General features: G+C 38.2%; 1 protein-coding gene across 2 annotated transcripts; it reads right to left on the reverse strand.

Moving 5' to 3' along the window:
• Positions 1 to 286: 286 nt before the first annotated feature.
• LOC104889079 (poly(ADP-ribose) glycohydrolase 1) lies at positions 287 to 14,792 on the reverse strand. Of its 2 annotated transcripts, XM_010674220.4 has the most exons (11): positions 14,411 to 14,788; positions 12,848 to 13,033; positions 11,173 to 11,276; positions 9,617 to 9,821; positions 9,411 to 9,515; positions 8,548 to 8,666; positions 8,077 to 8,220; positions 2,667 to 2,808; positions 2,288 to 2,467; positions 691 to 753; positions 287 to 602 (listed from the first exon to the last, which is right to left on the reverse strand). In XM_010674220.4, the coding sequence occupies exons 1-11, from the start codon at positions 14,657 to 14,659 to the stop codon at positions 474 to 476; spliced, it is 1,626 nt and encodes a 541-aa protein (XP_010672522.2). In that variant the 5' UTR covers positions 14,660 to 14,788; the 3' UTR covers positions 287 to 473. The 2 variants fall into 2 exon arrangements, with proteins under 2 accessions (XP_010672522.2, XP_010672524.2); XM_010674222.4 differs by lacking the exon at positions 691 to 753 and having other exon boundaries at positions 14,411 to 14,792.
• Between the last annotated feature and the right edge of the window lie 6,186 nt (positions 14,793 to 20,978).

The raw sequence follows: 20,978 nt of genomic DNA on the forward strand, positions 1-20,978 counted from the left end.
ACCTTTGAGCTGATGTGCCTGCAGGTTACTAGCCTAGCAAAAATTGGTCTTCGAACCAATTATATTTCCTAATAAAAAAAAATCAAGAGTCGTATCTTAAGAGCAACATTGTGCTTCAGACACACACTACACACCCTTTCTCAGAAAAGAAAAAAAAAAGACACTACACACCCGCTCTCAATCTACGATTGACTAGGATCACAAATGACTTTTACAATCTACATTGCCGGCCTGACGAGATCGCAATTGTGCTTTATAAAGTCTACTTACTTCCACGGTCCACCAATTGAATAGATTAATCCCTAGATGCTCAATCTCAACTAAAAAAGAGTTTTCTGAAAGTGAATCAAGCAATAACTGCAAACAAATAACAAGAAATTTGAACTGTGGTTCTATTTACAAGTAGGGAAATATCTGCAACAAAACAAATGACATGAGAATGTTACATGACAAGAAACTGATTTAGCATCGATTCAACATGGCAGCAGCCAAGAAAAGAAACCGAGATTTGTTTCTCCCTTTGCACGTTTGGAAGAATAGTCGACCAACATGTTCCACAGGTCTCCCACAGTCCAGTTATGTGACATAATCCATTTGCATACCTGCATTGTATTTCCAAATGATCAGGAAAAATATTCTATGATTCAAATTTCAAACAGGTCTCAAAAAGCACCCAAGAAAAAAAGGTACCTGATCCAAATTTTGCAATTCCTCTATTCCAAATGTGTAATGCAAAATGAAAGGTCTTAGAGCCTGAGAAGGTTGAGCACCCGGAACAAAAGAAAAGATTTAATGGACCATGGAGAATGCACAGCAGGAAAAAAAACACATTCCTTCCCACGCTTCTAACAAATTTCTCAGACAAGAAACTAATGCAAGAAATCACGAATACACAGGGCAGCTATAGCAACTCTTTGGGTCATCGTCTCACAAAGCCTTTATTATATTTCTGTCCCCACACTTTTTGCAAAATAACTTGAACTTTGTAGAAACATATCCTTCAATTCTAGCTAACTGGGCAGTTGGCCTTTACGCAAGAACATGGATTTCTGCTCGAGTTGTGAAATTCTGTGACAAACATTAACCAGCAATGTTGATTGCTAGTTCCTAAGGTGTTCTTTTAGGAGGATATATTAATTATTGTATAGACATAAAGGCTTCTTTTTTGGGCAGGGAAGGGGGTAGGTGAAAGGTGAGATCAATCAAGCCCTTGTATTCTGCAAGTAAGTCAGATCAGTCCGCCAATTAACAACCTTCCACCAACAAAGATTCAGAAATCGGACACGAGTCCCAGAACTGGGAAACATGGTGCAGGTATGTAAATGGATCATGTCCATATAGTTTCCGTTGACAAATAGAGGCTTGTTCTCCTCAATCCCAAAATCGGCAAAAGAAACATACCAGACAACTGAACAAGCCATACTATGTAGATCAGAACTAAAAGTGCTCAGATTAACAAAGTAAATGTCAAAATGAATGAATCGTAGAGATCTACAGATTAAAAAAGATGCAGACACAGCAGGCCAGAACAAACACCTCTATGCAATGAACTGCCACAGGGAGAGGGGTACTATTGGTATAGCAGTATTGTTTAGTTAGAGGTTAGCTTGAGAAATAAGTTAAGAATTAATGAGGGAAAAAAATCCTATAAATACAGGAGATTGGGGGAGCCAAGTTATGGGGAATATGGATGAGAGTTTTGGTGAGCTTTTAAGAGTTCATTTGGGAAAGAATCAAGCCTCTCCAAGGCTTTCTACCATCTATATATTATCTGTGTTTTGCATCTTATTAATACAAATCCACTTTTAGTCCTTACTAATCATCAAAATCCTGAATCAGCTATGCCAGTTCATAGCACTACAACTTCAAGCAGTATCCAACATGTCAATGTTAACCAAACAAGTGATATAAGGAGGAGCAGACCCTTCATTTACCACAATCATTAGACCAGTATAATAGATAAATGGGAGTCTGAAACTCTGAAGGCTGCATCTACGATTTGGTAAAACAGGGCATAAAGCAACTCCGATAGCCCTACAGTTTGGTGATACAGGGAATAAAAGCAACTTCGATAGCCCTACAGTTTGGTAATACAGGGCATAAAAGCAATTCCAATGAGATAGAAGATTCACACTATTTTACCAGAGTTGAATTTTAGAGTTGGTGACTATCTTATGACAAATATTTATAAGAGCTACCTCTCAGGAAAAATGACACAGTTTACGCTTCTAAGTTTCGTACCTCTACGAGAATCCATATTTTGAACAGAGATGGAAGTAAGTGTCACCTGAGATGCAGCTAGCCATTGTATCACTGACTTAAGTTCAGGATCTCCACCAAAAGCACCACAACCCCAGTTTCCAGTAGCAATTCCAACATCACTATGATGCACTTGCATCTGACTAGTAACATTTTGAGTTGCTTTTGCTTCGTTATTGTCTGGAGACATCCCACTGTCCTCAACTAACTGGAAATGGCTCATAAATAAAGATCAAGAATCAGATCTATGTTGAAAATTTAAGCTAACTTGATATAAAAATTACGTACTCCATCACAGGCCAGAAAACAATTGTCAAGAAACTGCGGAGCCCAATAATGAAAGAACAGAGAAAAATAAAGAAGTCAAATAGCAAAGCACATTCAATACAAGAAAGTCGCCTCCTTACTGTTGCTTGGATATCAGATACGTCGGCATCCATAGGATCATTACCACCTCGAACTACGCAAGAGTCACAGTATTGCAACAGCATCTGATACTGCTGATAGTTTAGTTGATCCAGAAAGCCACAAAATGCTTTGTTAACCTCCCTGTCAAAATTAAAGAGCTTGCTATGTCACCTTAACTACATGAATTGATATTTCAGCAATTGGCCACATCATTATGTGCTAAATAACTTTAAAATGTCAAATAACCTATGGCGTTAAAACATTCTTCACTATCACTATAACTGTTTACAAACTGTACCTTTTTTTCCATTTAACTCCATTATGACTAAATAGACAATGACATGTCATGAACATACCCAAACCACCACTAAAATTGGTGTATTCCATTTCCAGGCGCCGAAAGAAGTAGCTTGAAAGTTCTAGAAGGTTCTGCATTGGTGAGCAGGCGAATGATTGGAATGATTGCAACATCAGCTATTTTGTCTTTAGTATTACTTCAGCTATCTTGTCTTTACCTTAGAATAATCCTGTTGGCCAAAAGATATTCTTATCAAAGTTTCCACCTAAACTGTTTATTTCCCTCCCACGAGTTGATTCATTTTACAACTTGGTATCAGAATTCAGAGCCGAATCCTGGGAACCCTCATGGCACCCCCTTCAAGCAACCTAAGAGTAGAAACAATAGAGCAAGAGGTTACCTCTGTCAAGGAGACATTACGGCAAGGGCCACCAGCCTCCATGGTAGCAAGAAGAGTCCATAAGGGCCCTGCGAGAAGAAATCTCCCTCCTAGCTGCCACCTTCGCCGAGCACTAAGGAAAGCTTAGGGAGGAAGTTCTCTCCACCATTTCGTCCATACCCAAGCAAGGAGAGCTCGAGATTTCGGAGAAACCCCCTCCTGGATTTCAAACAGCGAACCTGTGGGTATTTGAACCCAAGTATCCGGGAAAGAGTCGAGTATTAGATGGAAGAACGAGATCCTTTTGAACAACCTGTTATAATAGGAAATCCTTATATATTGAAATTTATTCATCAAGTTGATGATAAAATCCATGGATGTTTTAGTGGTCATTATGCACTTGTTACACAACAACCCCTGAGGAAGAGCCAAGCAAGAAGGACAACGGTTAAGAGAAATGGAGGTTTGGGTTCTAGAAGGATTAAGTGTTGCTCATATTTTACAAGAGATGCTTACTTGTAGAATCGGATCATATTAAAGCTCGAAGTACTTGGTACTACAATGGGGGAACCATACCTAACCGCGAAGATGCTCCAGAATCTTTTCGATTGCTCGTTCGAGAACTATGATCTTTGACTCTGAAACTTAATCAATTCCTTATATATGAGAGAAACTTTCAGATTAATAGGATGGAAGGAAATCCGCCACAAGATGGTGGACACAAGTGGAGGTAAGAAAGCTTGACATGCTCCTCTTTGATGGTTCACGCCCCGAGGATCAATACTACGGGCATAGAGGTATTTGATTTCTACCGATTGAAGTAAGAAGAGAAGTTAGAAGCAGATGCGGTGTCCCTTCAAGATGATGTGTTGGCTTACTATTAGTGGGAGCACCGCCGATAATTGGTATGCTGGTGAGAGGAGCTAAAAACTCTCTTACTCCGGCATTTCAGGCGTACCCACAAGGGTTCACTTCACAAACAGTGGTTTACTTTGGAGTAGGTGGGAATAGTGATGCAGTATAAGAGGAGGTTCATCGAATATGCTCTGAGTGCATAGTAATGGGCCTGTTTATCAAAGGTCTAAACGATGATATTAAGGCACAAGTCCATTTAACGGGTTCAATTAATGATGACTAGGACATGAACTTAGCCATAAAAGCTGAGGTGAAACTGAAGAGTAGCCGAAGTGGGAGAAAGTACAGTTATGGACCATCTGAGTCCACAGCCCAGACCTCCCTTTTTCTAGATCCCACCCAAATCCAAACTAGACCGGTTTATCAAAGGTCTAAAAGATGATATTAAGGCAGAGGTCCATTTTAATGGGATCAACTAATGTTGATCAGGCCATGGACTTGGCCTTATAAGTTGAAAAGAAACTCAACAGTAGCCCAAGTGGGGGGCAATGTCTAGAGATGGACCATCAGCCCGAACCTCCCTTTCTCTAAATTCCACCCGAGACCTAATTGGACCAGCCCAAAACTCCACCAAAAACAATACCCTTTCCTAGTCAAAAAATAACCCACCCTTTCTTCAAACCCCCACCACAAAAACAATCACCACCACATAGCCTGATTACCCAAACCCACGCAATCAACCACATGTCCGTCGATTGTCAAATAACTCCAATTCCGCCGTGAAGGGGCTATGCTTTATGTGATGACAAATGGTCCCAAGGGAACCATTGACAGAGGAAGGAATTTAGCTTCCGCATAATGGATGGCGAGGAAGATCCACTCCCACAATCCGACGGAGGAGTATGATCCAAGATAAGAAACCGGCACCGAGATCACCGCTGTTGAAGTGTCCTTGAACTCAAAAGTGGGATTGACAAACTTGAAAACAATGAATCTTTTGGGTCTCATTAATGGATGTGAAGTGGTGGTTATGGTGGACCGAGGGGACAACCATAACTTTATTTCCCTCCCGACAGTGAAAAAGTCGACTTTCCTTGGAGGGTGACACTAATTTTGGTGTTTCGGCCATTCTTAAGAAAATTTGTGCTTGTATTCTTCGATGACATATTGGTTTATAGCCTCGGTGAGGAATTCCACCCCTACCACTTTAATCAAGTCATCTACTCTACACCTTAGTTGAGCATTGACTGTATACCAACCTTGGGAAATGCGAGTTCGGAAGACAACAAGTGGTCTACTTGGCTACGTTACATCAACACAAGGAGGATCCAGGAACTACGGGGGTTTTCTTAGACTTACCCGACATTACTGCAAGTTCGTGGCAAATTATGCCAAGATTGCCTCTCCACTAACAAATAGTTTTGCTTGGACACCGGAAGCCACCCAAACTTTTGAAAGGTTGACTGTCTCGGTGTTGGCCATGCTAGACTTTACCCAGCAATTCATCGTTGAAGCGGACGCTTCGGGTTTTGGCTTAAAGGTTTGCTTATGCGAAAGGACCTCGTAGTCGCCTTTAGTCTATCTACTAGAAGGAGCTCATGGCCATCATTTTTTGTCATCCAAAAATGGAGGCATTATCTTTTAGGTCATCGGTTTGTGATAAGAACGGACCAAAAAAGTCTGAAGTTCATCATTGAGCAACGTGAAGTCGAAGATGACTGCTGACTACCAACGGTGGGTTAGCAAATTAACGGGCTTTAAGTTTGAGATCCATTGATATGCACCACTAGAACAAGTTTGGATATTGTACAGAACCGAAGAAGGGTCCTTACATACAGCAGCTTGTTACAAATTTGGAAAGGGGAGGCCAGCCCATGGTAGGGTTCACCATTGAAAATGGCCTAGTCATGTACAAAGGCTGCATTATTTTGCCTAAGTCTTCCTTTGTCCAAAGCCTGCTAAAGTTTTATCATGATGGCCCAAACGGTGGGCATTCTGGAGATCTAAAACCTACCTTTGAATGGCTTCTGGTAATGGGTCGAGATGAGAAGCACTCTTACACAATATGTGATGAATCAAGTATGTCAGCAAAACAAAACTTCAAACCAAATCCCAGCCTCTTAAGTCTGGGATGACATCACCATAAATTTCATTGAAGGCTTACCTCCCTCCAAAGTAGATACCATATCGGTGGTAGTGGATCGTTTCACCAAATTTGCCCACTTCTTAAGCCTTAAACATCGTTTGATTGCTGCTGCTACAGCCGGAGGTTTTATCAAAGAGGTAGTTCGACTTCACAGATTTCACACATTCCCAGCCTCTACTGTATCAGCCTCTACTGTATCACACAGAGATATTCATGAGTTTTTTGGAGGGAGCTCTTTTGACTCCAAGGCATGGCTCTGAAGAGAAGCACCGGCTATCATCCTCAAACGGATGGTCAATCGGAGCATATTAACAAGGAATTGGAAACCTATTTACGGTGCTTTGTGAACGGGAAACCAAAACAGTGGCCTAATCGGCTTCCATGGGCAGAATTCTGGTACCCCACATCTCACCATGTATCTACCCAGATGACCCCATTCAACGCATTATATGGGAAAGACCCCCGTTCCTCTGATCCATGTTGGGCACGGTCAAACACCGGTGGATTCACTAGACAATGACCTTCAAGAACATGATGCAATTATGGATAATCTGCGTGTGAATCTTCTAAGGGATCAACAAAAGATGAAATTTTGGTTGATAAAAAGAGGAGGGAGCTGCAACTGGAAATTGGGGACTATGTATACCTCAAGCCGCATCAATAGAAATTTTTGGCTAGAAGGCCATATGAGAAGCTAGCAGCTCACTATCATGGGCCTACCAGATTACAGAACGCATTGGCAAGAGGCATATAAATTCAACCTTTCCCCAGCAGCAAAATACACCCAGTATTCCACATTTCTCAATTAAAACCAGCCATTGGCAACCCAAATCCTCCCAGCAACCTACCTGACAACTCTCTCCTGATATGGAACTAATGGTTGCACTCCTAGATGTTCGCTATGGCACCCCAGGAAAACCAATGGAAATCCTCATTAAATGGAAGGACCTCCTTGAAAGTAAAGCTACATGATAAGATCTGGCAGCAATGAATCAAAGGTTCCCCACCTTCCACCTTGAGGACAAGGTGAAACTTTGGACGGCGGGTAATGTCATGAACGCACCCAAACCACCACAAAATTTGTGTATTCCAGCCTCCAGGCGCCAAAATAAGTAGCTTGAAAGTTCTAGAAGGTTCTAGATTTATGAGCAGGAATGATTGCTAACATCAGCTTTTTTTTCTTTAGTATTACTTCAGCTAACTTGTCTTTACCTTAGAATAATCCCGTTGGCCAGAAGGTATTTCTAGGGTAACCTTTAGGACTATGTCTATAGATAGTGAGATAATTGTAAGGAAAGGTATCCACAAAACATTTGAGTGTTTGTATTCTTGGGACTTGGGAGGAACCCAGCTCCTCAGAGGCTCTGGGCACATCTTGTTCTTATCAATATACAGCCTGATTCTCTCTATATTGGTTTAGCTAATCAATAGCTACTCACTGTAGACTCAGTAAACCAACATCTCTCATGGGGAAATGCGAGAATGCAGAAGTAACCTGAGTCACAACATCTTTCTCTTTAAGCTCTGTAAGACAAAAGAACCTGAAATGAATCCCAGCAGCAGAGACCTGTATAAAATTATGAATGGTCTATCACGGACTCACGGTAAGTCCTTATTAGCATACTTACTATCCTTTCAAATCTGACTTGTCATGATAAGCAAAAATTGATTAACAGCCAGAGCTTTGCCAACCCTTAATTGAATTACAAAAAAAAAATCAGGAATCCAAACCTTAAGAGAGAGTCAACTCTGTATTGTCGCAATCCTGGACTGCGCAGTGCATCTATTGCAACAATTATTGTCTTACGCCTTCCAAAAGAATCTATTTCTCTTATGTCCACATGGTTGCCAGCATAACGAAATGTAGAGGCATACCTACAACAAATTTTAAGATCGCATGATAAGAAGATGAAGATTATGGTTCCATTTAACAAGCAAAACAATGCCTATATGACTAAGAATTATGTTAGTGTTATAGAATAGCTACCAAATACACCAATTTAAATAACTTCAGTCTTTATAATTCTCATATTTAGATCTTCACAACATCAACCTTAAGGGAGAACGATAAAACAAATATGTTCTTGACAAGGAAGGGTTTTCAAACCCCTCAATGCAATACTACAGTCTGAGGACAATTCTAAAACATGTATCTGCCGGAAAAAAAAAATGGTTTCAACATCAGATTCCATCAGCACTAACCCTGAGTAATTTGAGAATCGTTCTGCACCAACAGTTTCTATCGCCTCATTGTCTGACATGGAAGGCAAAAAAAGCATGCCAGCAATCAGTTCAGGATTGATCATAAAACGAATTTCCTCCTACAAAAAGATTAATTAACAATGAAACACGCTATTTCCTCTTATAAAAGTAGTATGAAAGAGTCGTCAGGTATCAACAATTACAAGTTCCAGCATAGTACCTCAGCTGGTAACAGCTTGGATATGATTCAACGTTACATGTAACTAGAGAAGACCATAATCAACACATCAGACCAAAACCAACACATCAAGGACCTTGTAACTGAAGGTGTATGAAATTGTCAAGGAAAACCCTCATCTAACCCTCTTACATACAACATTGTTCACAATCTCACAACCAAATAATTTTTGTCCGCTGTGCATTTTTCTCAGCACAGATCTACCAACATACAACATGTCAATCATTGAGTTTAAATTAGGGTTCATATTAGGATTTAGATTTTAAGGTTAGGGGTTAATTGTGGCAAAATCCTAAATAATGCAAAGGGTGAGTTAACGACAGTTACGAAAAGGGCATTTGGTGAACGTTTTCGAAAAGTCACGGGTATATGGTGAATATCTAAAACATTGAGGATATCTGGTGAATTTTCCGAATTGTCGGGGCTATTTGGTGAAAAAACCGTAAAATTAAGTACAAGAAAGTTGTGGGAACGACGATCAGCAAGAAACCGTGGTGACACTCGGAAGAGACATTATCCAGGGAAGAACTTCACAATATACAAGAGAACAGGAACATTCAGAAAAGTATTTAGAAGCAATAAAGCATCTATGATCCACATCTTCAAATATTGTAATTTACCACACCTGAACACAACCCCTAGACAGAGCACCACCACCCAGATACTTGTTAGCAAAATCAACTTCCAGAGCCCCTCTAAGCTGGTCCTCTATCAAGCCTGAAGAGCAAACCTTTCACAGGAATGTGAAATTTTAATTAGTGGTCCATTGTCTAATACATTATTCAAACTTCATACAGTAGCTATATATGTTTTAGGCCATATTTTTGTTACCTCAAACAGGCAGAGAGGAACTACAGATTTAGCCCATAAATTAGCAGTGGGATAAGTAACAAGAGGCGCATTGTTCTCCAGAACAAGAACTTTCCTTTCAAATGAAACATATCCCACCGGTACACTTGAATGTATCCTCTCAAAATAATGTACAATGCACTTGATTTTGTGCTCGAGATTTTCATGGTACTTTTCATACAAACTCCTGAAATTTTTAAAAAACTTGTCATGACTTCACATATAGAACAATTAAGAAAAGAAGCGAGTGATAAGTGGATACAGTCATGTTCAAAAAGATTCAAACATCATAGCAGGATCAAAAGTAATAATGAACCAAGACAACTCATAACTCAACTCTAAACCTTCATGAGTCATGGTCACAACTCAACTTACCAATTTATCTTAGATACTCATAAGATTGAGTAATAACCTTATTAGCAACAAAAGCAGCATCAGAAACTTACCAGATTACACCCCCTTGAGTCTTGATAAAGACACTAAAGTAAAGAAACACTGCAAGATGACCAATCTATCAGACTTGATTTTACATTATAGACAGAAATGGTCAAACTAAACTAAGAGTACCAATGTATTAGACTTAGACAATATATTATAGACATGACCTATCATCAGAATCTAACTGTGACAAATGATAACTTATCTTGACCCCAGTACCAAAGACTCTTAAGCATTTATCTCACTAAGTCAGTGAGTCATAAGATCTCTCAATCCACAATTTCTCTATATTGTTTTTTTGTAAGAGATCTCTCAAGCCAGGTAGCACAAGCATAGCAGTCATGCTTCTTAACATGCACCTTCTCTAAATCTATAAAATCATATGTTAACTCCTTGCTCCCAGCCTGAAAGCACTTCATGAACCAAATTGTAGTAAGAGATGTTATGTCCCCATTATGACCCGAAGAAGTGAAGATTATAGTGAAGGCAAGTCCAGTTAAATCTACATTATAAGAAAATAGTTTACATGCCTCATCCTATACCACTAAGAATCCAGCAAGTGCTAGTGTCTCAACTATCAATTGCTGTACCCAACAAATTGCTAGTAGCTTTGATGAAAGGGTTTTAACTTACTCAGATGGGGGGGGGGGGGGGGGGGGGGATGGTTCTGATCATGAAATAAAAGTATTCATCTGAATGTATAAAAGTTATGATTAGATATCAAGAGTGAGGAGAATAGGCAAGCAGGAGCTAACTAAATAGAATTTTTAAAGTCATCAACATATATTATACATATACCTATGTTACTCGGACTCTTCAATTCACCTTAAGTACCCGCATCGGACCATTAACATTCCAACATGGATATGGACACTTTGAACACTCCAGTGGGTTAAATCATGGAAGTTATTCATAAAATAGCCAAGTCCAAAACATGAACACATACTCAAGTAGTCAAGTCCAACATGAGTACCCGAGTCCGAGCACCATATGTACACATAAATTTTTATGCATTGGGGTAACTAATCAATTCAAGTTTACCACTGACTTTCCACGCACACACTTGAAAATCCACCAAAGGAAGGAAAGGGATAACATACGCAAATAAGCGATCAAAGTTGATCACTGGTAGATGATTGGTGACTCTATTAGCAGTTGGAAACAAGCAAAAGAAGGAACATGACAGCAGAGCGGCAATAAGCTCCTATACAGAAATATGGAAACTTGCTGTTAGGGGACCTCTTCACATTACATATACGAGTGAGATCTGAAATTTTGAAAAAAAAACACAACGCTGTACAGGTGCTAATTTTAAAAAAAGGGGTGACATTTAGAAGTGGGAACAGAATACTACCTTGTATAAGTGTGAAGCGTCCAATGCAAACAATTATCCACAAATTTTTATATCATTTTTTGTCATACTTGGTACTGAACGATTCCCATCAAACATTGCCTAATTTTTGCCAAGAAAACCAACATCTACTGCATGACACTCCACTGGGAGAACATGAAATTCTCAAATTTATCCCTAACACATTCCCTATTCTACTTGGTAGATTCATTTTCCCATAATGAACAAGTTTCATGATTGATGCGTGATGACTGACGACTGACGTAGTGAATTAAACAGATACCATCTACTCATATCTGCTTGCCTATATGGCCAATACATTTCTTTTTCTTTTTTTTTTGCCATGATTAGCATGAACATGAAAGTCAAATATATAACTCAAGGAAAATAGTATACCTTCATGATTTCTCAGCAAAGAGAGGATATGTGCCGGAGAGAATAAAATTCATATTAGATTTTCATATACAATTTACATGTAACTCTCTCAAAGGGAAGAAGTAATTAAGCTTGCCAATTATGCATCAGAGTACTTAAGTCTTAACCTCAAAGATGTGAGACATTCTAGTCGTCGTGGCACAAAAAGAACCATAAAGAGCACTTGGTCAAAGGCTTAGCAAGATATCTATGGACTATTATTTCGAATTTAGCCTATCCTCTCTAACTACAAACCTCAATGATGGAAATGAAAGGCAATAATACGACTTTCTTGTCCTTTATTTCTTCCTCCTCAAACTTAAAAAAGTTATTCTTCACAAATTATAAGAAAACACTATGATTATTATCATCGCTACCATGATAACAACACAATTATCCCAATAGAGAACCTTTTACATTCTAGAGAACATAGGCATGTCAAAGATACCTGCATAAGACAAGCTCAACAGAGCCATGTTTAAATTGCAATGAGAACAGAGAATATCTAATAACACATTGATTTCAAGGAAAAATCTAGAAAACATCTCATCAACTATGTTATCTGGACTCATATACCCATGTCTGACACACATACATGTCCAAGTGTCCGACTCTGCTATTCTGTAAAAAAATCAATGACTTTGGCCCAAAATGAAGTGTATGTATCCATGTCCGAGTGTCAAGCATCTTACACGGGTATTTGAGGTGAATTGAAGATTCCATATAGCTAAGCTCATCAATATAACATTTTGAAGTATAATAAGCATCACTGAAATCTAACTACGACAGACAGATATTTTGACTATATATGAAATGGATGTCACTAACAACTAGCTGATCTACTGTCATAACTGACAACAGTATGAGGTCAAACCTATTGCGATTGGCTTGAATAGTCAAGTAGAGCATTTGAAAAGAAAAAAAAAAATCAAATTTTGTATGAGCAATGCTTTAGCATAAAAAATTAGAACCGTTTTTACTTTTTACAATTATAAAATAAACGTATGTACCTGACTGAGGAAAACAATGCCTGGTTGTTGTGGTTCCAACAAGCGAAGACCAGTATCAACCCCAACCATGATTAAGTCTGCATATTGATAATGAGATTCTAGAAAAGCGGGAAACCTCAGTAACAAATTAGCCATCAGTGGAACAACTTCCCCAAACCATTTCGCTGCTTCAGCCCTAGACAAAAACTGCACACAAAAGAAAGGTGACAACCTTAGCTAAGATTTAGGCCAACCCTTTATAAATACTTTACTTGTCTCACACGTACCACAATAGATTACTCAAAGACAATTTCTGTCCAAAAATAGTAACAACCGGATTATATATTTCAGTCCCTAAATAAATTAAGCATTTGGTTCTCCACATTAAAAGTCTTACAATTGCCTTTACCACATATACACAAAGAAGCACCACACATAAGCAAGCATTTTAAAATAACATGTGACATACAGATATCTAAACATTTCCCAGATAACCCTCTAACACAATTATTCATTTTCAAACAGCTGAAAATCTGGAATGTCATTCAATTTCCCTTCACAGTGTAAATGTAAAGGTCGAAAAGTAGCCTTAAAATCCACAACTGGCGGTCTACAATTTTTACAGCTTGCAGCTCAAAACTACAATGATCCTCATCTAACAGAACCAACCAAAATCTCTATTATATATGGCAAGGCATGGGGGACACCAAAAAATAGAAAAAAAGGAAGCCAACTACCGGCTTTAACCAAACAAAAAAAACAAGATCACCATATCCCTATCTTTGTTATATACGAAGAATTTTATATGCTTTTGTACATAGAAGACTAGTAGTATAATAGCGAAATCAATAGGAAAAAACTCCTCTTAGAATGTTTTTGAAGCCTTTGGCAAGAGCGTAATATTCAAATCTTCTTAGTTTAATTTTGGTATTCATAATCATATATACTATTACTAAATTTCTCCAAAACTGTCAAATTTCAGTCTTTCAGTAATATTTGCCCATAAAAAATCATATTCTTCCTGAAAATACTAGCACTAAAATTCTTATTGAATGTCACAAGAAATGCCTAAATCGGAATTGTCCTTGACATTTTTCAGTTCAGACAATTTTTGGTGGTAAATTCAGCAAAAACAATAGTAAACTTATTACAAAAAGTAGTATATTAAATATTAATGTTGAAAAAATGTAGTATTTAAAAACCCAACATATGACATGATTATAGGTATATATACTACTTTATTGATTTAGGTATACTACATTTCACTAGATATACTACTATTCTTGATAATCTGAACTACAAAAATATAGAACAATTCTGATTTGGGCAAAGCATTGTATCTCACATATATACTTTCTCCCAATAAATCCAAAATATCCCCTCTACCTAAAAAAACCCTGATCAAACTGAAGCATCATAAACACATATGCATGTCAACACAACATTCAACAACAAAAGAGGATCAAATTAAGAAAATTTCACAGAAACAAAAAGAGCAATGACACCAGTAGATAAACTAAATTACATTAAATTCGTGCTTAAAAATTGCTCAAATTTCAACCAAAATCCAGAAAAACAATTTACCTCATCGAAGAAGAGGGCGTATCCGTCGGCGGCGGAGTTAGCGAAGGGATGAGAGGAGAGAGAAAGAGAGTTTCTGAGATCAGAAATGGCGAGAAAGAGGACTTCTCCTGAATCGACTCGGCTGTGACTCGGTCCTTTAGAGAGCGATTTTAGAGCTTCGATTACTTGGTTTGGCCAGGAAAGGGTGGATGAATTTAGTTTCAGAGGGAGAAACGGAAGAATTGATCTCAAATCTTCTCGATTTTCCATTGTTTTGTCGATTGAATTCTTCAGTCCTCCCTTTTTCAGCTTTACTTCTGCAACGGTACCAGTACCACTACTATATGAATTCGGTTGTAAACAGAATTGTAAACGTGGCCGGAAATTTTCCTCGACGTAAACTTGTACACGCTGTCACCCGTCAGGCCGTCACTACTGATGTGGCTTGTTCTGCGAGAGTAGTTGTTGTTAATACTTCCTCTGATTCTTTTTACTTGCAACAGTTTGACTTTCACGCTTGTCAATGCATAATTTCAACCATTAATAAGTTTAATTACCAAAAAATAAAAATTATAAAAAGTATATATTTGGAAAATATACATTCAGACTAATCTAGGTAGAGTTGGTGAATAGTGTAAAAGTCAAACCGTTGCAAGTAAAAAGAAACGGAGGAAGTAGTTATTAGTGATTGTAATAGTTGTTGACTTCTTTTAAGTGATGAGATTGTTATGATTATAATCTATTGTCCGTGAAGATGCAAAAAATATATCAAAAAATTGATGTTAGGCCATATTAATGGGACCGATGGACAGGAAGCTTTTCATCATTAATCATATCTCGAATAGCATTGCTTAAGTTATGTCCATTATCTTGATGATACATGCAATGCAAATGTTCATCGTATGTGATACTCTCCTTGTCTTCAGGAGGTACCTAGATTGGGACTAACAAGGATGGTTGGGACAAGAACCATCCATTTCGTTCGTACTTTAGATACCCGTATAACCATTGTCCTAATTGATCTTGATTCGACATTAGAGGTATATTGTTCAACTCGTATATGAAGGTTTTTTTACGTTTTTTCTGTTTAGATAGATAACTCGCTTCCTTTCGTAAATAAGGAGCTGATACACTTAGAAATTTGGGCGTGACAGAATTGACGGAAGCCAAGCAGCGTCAATGGATGTAAACGAAATTCCCACCAATGGCTGAGATGTTCGGAGTTGCTCTAATAAAGCAATATCGTTTCGTGAATGAATTCAATTTAATAGATGTTCTCACCTTATACAATAAAAGTGTTAGCCTGACGTGAGGCCGTCAATTTAGTGGTGTTGCATGTGGCTTGTCACACTAACAAGTGGGTGTGGCGACTCCTCCTTGAGAAGATGTCTGCTTCGACATCACATTTTGGCGAATAATTCTCTCTCATCCCACAACCTCCAACTCCCCTACAATAATAAGAATATGCGGTTATTTCACCAAATACCCCCGACAAATCGCAAAATTCACAATATACCCTCAATGTTTCAGAAATGCACCGTATACCCCTGACTATTCGAAAACATGCACCAGATACCCTTTTTCTAACTGCCGTTAACTCATCGTCAGCATTATTTACAATTTTGCCATCATTGAACCCTAACCCTAATTCTAATCTAACCCTAACCCTTATTCTAATCTAACCCTACCCCTAAACCCTTCTCCTTACCCTAACCCCTTGGCAGCCTCCACCCCCTCCCCCACCACCGCAGCACCGCTCCCCCTCCCCCTCTTCGTTCACCGGTGCAGCACCCCCACCCCTCCCCTCCATCGGCCCCCTCCCTCCCCCCCAACTACTGCCGGAAATTCTCGTGTCCCCATCCCCCTCCAACTGCTGCCAGAATTCGAGTTCCCCTTCGAATTCGAAAACCGCTCCATCGGTCTGATCTCCCTCCCCCTCTACTGCTGCCGGAAATTCGAGTCCCCCCCTCCAACTGCTGCCGGAAATTCGAGTCCCCCTCCCCCTCCAACTGTTGTCGGAATTCGAGTCCCCCCTTCGAATTCGAAAACCGCTCCACCGGTCCCCTCCCCCTCTACTGCTGCCGGAAATTCAAGTTCCCCCCTCCAACTACTGCCGGAAATTCGAGTCCCCCCTCCCCCTCCAACCGCTGCCGGAAATTCAAAATAAAGATGAGGACGAGAGAGGGGTTGTGGTGGCAGGGGGAGGGGGTGGGGGCTGCGTTGGGTTAGAGGGGATGAGGATTGGGTGGCGGCTGCGGTGGCAGGGGGATGGGGTGGGGTCTGCGCTGGGTTAAAGGGGAGGGGGAGGGTGTATGACCCTGATTTTTGAAACAGTTTATTATTTATTTTATTAACTGTATTATATATTTTAGTTTATTTAATAATTAAATTCATTTATCTTTATGAATTATTTTGTAAATAATTTATATGCTTATAGTTGGACAAGTTTACTAAGTAATTTAACTAATAATAGTAATAAGAGGAAATATATTCACATATATGTAAGAAGGGGGAAAAGGGAAAAATAAAACAAGAAAAGAAAAAGGAAAGAAAAAAATAATAATACCAAAACGTACAAAAGAACGACATTCAAAACGGTGCTTCACTACCGTTCACCATCTTCACCATCTTCTTCTCTCAAAATCTTTAACATTCTTCCTTCATCACACAACCACCACCGTTGCCGACGATACACCCACAACCGCCACTAGAGGTGACACCATAAAAGTAGGCGGCGGAAGGGAGAGCAAAGGGGGTCGTCGTTGCTGTAATTTGGAGCATTTAGTGCTCGAATTAGGGGTGTTTGCAAGTTATTTTTCATCCCCAATCTTCTATATTAGTGGATTCCGGTTTCATTGAGGAGCCGTATTGACTGAGCTAGTTGGTTTGATATAGTTTAAAAGGTGAGATTCCTTACTCAAATCTTTAATAGTTACGAGAAAGGTCTACAAAAGATAAGATTTCAACTAAAACTTTCATATTTACGAGAAAAGATTATAAAGGTATGTATCTCTCTTGAGTTGAAATAGGAGGATTTTCCTCCTAATACGGATAGTTTATTTTCAAACCTTGAATTATTGAATAGTTACAGAAAATATTTATGGATAGTTTTATGTTTTTAAACTGGTTGGGACTGCCTTTATGGTGTCTCAAGGAATTGGAACTTTGTCGGGATCGTCTCGACATTACAGAATAGTTGGGGGGGTACGTTGATCAGTACCTCAGACTTAGATCTTCTGCTACGGTTTGAACGTTTGTGGGGTGTGCACACTAGGGGTCTTTGTCTAATAGTTATCCATAGGGCCTAGCTAGCCCAATGGGGAATGAAATTCGTTCCATTCCATAGATTTATTATTCTAAGATTCTGAAAGAAATTGTTTTAGCAGAGAAAATAGAAAAGTATTTGGTTTGGAAAAGAAATGAAGAAAAATGTTTTACAATTTTTTATTTAGTATTGGGGTTGCAAAAGTGAATAATTTGTAGGATATAATTAATGCATCCTACCTGCACATGTATTTGGCTTTACAGTATTGAATCTTGCTCAACCTGTTTGGCTGATACTACATGCTTGATATATGCAGGACATGAAGGTTTATAGTCGGGGTATGCGCGGAGAGCAACGTCCACTAGTTTTGCGTAAATATAGTTATAATAGTTCTTAACTGGTGCATTTCTTATATATAATCAATATTTTGAGACTTAGGGTTGTAAATATTAATCCACCTAAATCTTTATTCGGTTGGGTTGTAATAGTTTAAAATAAGCTTTAATTTAGTTTTGGTGCATGTAGTTCTTCCTTAGCGATTATTCTCGTAATAATCGTGGAATAACACGTTTGAATGTCGAGTAGTTATACAGGAATTTCGTTGTATTTGAAATGGGTGGAGTTGTTGGGAATTTGGATTTTAGATTGCTGATTTGTTGAAACAGGTTTAAAATTCGGACACCAGTCCTAAATTAAATTTTAGGCAGTCAATTTTTCAAACGGAACTGTGCCGAATTTTCTATAGAATTTTAATATTATTTAATTGAATTAATCACTCAAAATTCAGGGGTGTTATAGAAGGGGTGGGGGTGGGGGTGGGGGCTGGGGTGGGCGGTAGGAGGTGGGTTAGGGTTAGGGATTAAAGATTAGGGTTAGGGATTAAAGATTAGATTTTAGGATTAGGGTTAGATTTTACGATTAGGGTTTAACGATGGCAAAATTGTAAATAATGCTAACGGTGAGTTAATGGCAGTTACAAAAAGGGTATCTGGTGCACGTTTTCGAATAGTCAGGGGTATACGGTGCATTTCTGAAACATTGAGGGTATATTGTAAATTTCGCGATTTGTCGGGGGTATTTGGTGAAAAACCATAAGAATTTGTATTCTACCCTCTTCACCATACTATCTCCTCCTTGATGTCTCACATCTCCATCATCTAAAAGATTGCTGCCAAATTTGGAGAGAGTGGTGATAATGTGCGCGAGAGGAAGATCATTTATGACTCCGTTTGCGATGAATCATAATCATAAGAGTTCAGCATTCGCAATTTCGAGGCTTCTTTGTAGATCTTTGTCAAATGTTAAGTGGTATGTTGAGTTTTGGTAATTTGCATGTAGTTTTTCAATTTATGGTATTAAGGTAAGAGTCTTAGTTTTCGTCTTTTCGGACTTTGAGACCCAAGTCCAAAATCTAAGAATTTGTTTTTTTGTAATTGATATGCAAAGCTCAAAATTTGAGACTTGAGGGTCAACACTCTAAGACCAAAAAAAACTATGTCTAAAACACAAAGTTCAAAAATCGAGATATTGAGGTCTCAAGTATTGAACAACTGCCTCAACTATTGGGTCTAAGATATTAGAATCTCATATATTGCCCAAAATGTCTCAATTATATCCCAATATGTCTTAGAATGTCAATCCACCACCTTAGACATGATGAGACAGTCTCACCCAATACTGCTGCATTTCTTTATACTAGCCTTCATATGCACGCGATGCGTGCGTTAATTTCAAAATTTGTTATTGTATTAGATACTCCATTCGTACTTTATTTATGATTAAACTTAAATGTGAAAAATTCAACAATTAGATGAATTTAGATATATTGAGTCGCTAATGTAAAAAAATAAAAAGGTTGTGAGTGATTGTTAACATTAATTTTTTGTGAATAAATATTGAACAGAAAGAACAAAAATAATGAGTTGGTTTAACTGAATTAAAGAGTATCAAAGGTAGTGAATGTTCAGACTTTTCATGTGCACGTTATGTATGCCATCTTTTTTTTATAAGGTATAAATATTTTGTCCATTTAATTTTTTATTGAAGTATTTGATGCATATACCATTTTAAACTTGTTTTAAATGGCAAGTTGGAATGAGAATTTTTAAATGATTTGCTTTTGTAATTTTTTTCATTCCATTAATTAGATCATTAAGGGTATTTCAGTCACTTCAAAAGAGGACACCACACCTCCTCCCTTGGCTTATATAATAGAGATTATCTCTCTACTTTCTCTCCTCATGTCCTCTCTTTGATCGATTGTTCTTGAATAATCGTTCTTCCAAATCTCTAATTCTCTTTCTCCAACTCCCATTTCTTTATGTAATTTATGTACTCTCTCTCCTTATGCTTATAAAAGAGAACAACTACCTATTAGAATTACAATAAGTACAAACTAAAACGAAAATACATAAACTAGACTAATTAGGACGAGATTACTCTATGTCCTTAAGATAAGAAAGGACTCAAAGTTGTTATAAAGTCCAATTATTGCAAAAGGTTATGCATCTCATGGTATTCAAACTAAGTATCAGTAAAGAAGAAAGTTCTAGTTATTAAGAGGTATGCGTGGGTATTATGAGTGATTAGGTGTTGATATGGCGGTGGAGATCGGGAAGGTATTATGGAGTGAGGGAATAGTTGGCCATGTTAGGCGTAAACTAAGGTATTAGGTATTGTGGTGTTAGTATTTTGGTTATGGGAGTATTGGTGAAAGAATTATCAGATAGGTGATAAAATATATGGTGTAGAGATTTGGTGGTGATGATTAGCTGATGATGTATAATGATATATGGGTGATGCGTGGATTCTTGTGGAGTACTAAGGTGAATAAGGGGGGTAGTTAATATAGTTTTGGGTGTTTAGAAAGTACTCTTTCAGTCTTCTTTTACTTGCTACATTTTGCCATTTAGGAGTTTCCTCATTTAGTTGTTATATTTACAAATATTTCTACTTATAATATGTGGATCCCCCTATTATTTACCCTATACCCTTATTTTTATCACCATTCATATAATTAATCCCCCCCCAACCTAACCCCCCATTTATTACCCTACCCAACAATCTATTTTAATGACTTCCTCCAAAACCGTAATCTCTCTAACACCTCTTTTCTCACTCTCTCACTCTGAATCTGTCTTTTTCTTTGAATTTCCATTTTTTCTCTCTTCCTGTTCCTTAAATCTTCAGATCTAGGGTTTTTCTCTTCGAATCTCTCCAAACAATACTCGAGATTAATAATATGTGAGTTATTGCTAGTATTTTGATACCACTTTTTGTGTGTTTTGAGTTGGTTTGATTTATGGGCTCCCCTGTGTATTTGGG

The sequence above is a fragment of the Beta vulgaris genome, chromosome 3 (assembly GCF_026745355.1).
Source record: "Beta vulgaris subsp. vulgaris cultivar EL10 chromosome 3, EL10.2, whole genome shotgun sequence".
In the NCBI taxonomy this organism is placed as follows: domain Eukaryota; kingdom Viridiplantae; phylum Streptophyta; class Magnoliopsida; order Caryophyllales; family Amaranthaceae; genus Beta; species Beta vulgaris.

Coding starts and splice junctions, on each gene's coding strand:
- LOC104889079 (XM_010674220.4), bottom strand. CDS start 14,659: ATGGAAAATCGAGAAGATTTGAGATCAATTCTTCCGTTTCTCCCTCTG. Junction 9,516..9,616: donor TTCCTCTCTGCCTGTTTGAG/GTAACAAAAATA, acceptor TTCCTGTGAAAG/GTTTGCTCTTCAGGCTTGAT. Junction 754..2,287: donor AATGGCTAGCTGCATCTCAG/GTGACACTTACT, acceptor CAACCTTCTCAG/GCTCTAAGACCTTTCATTTT.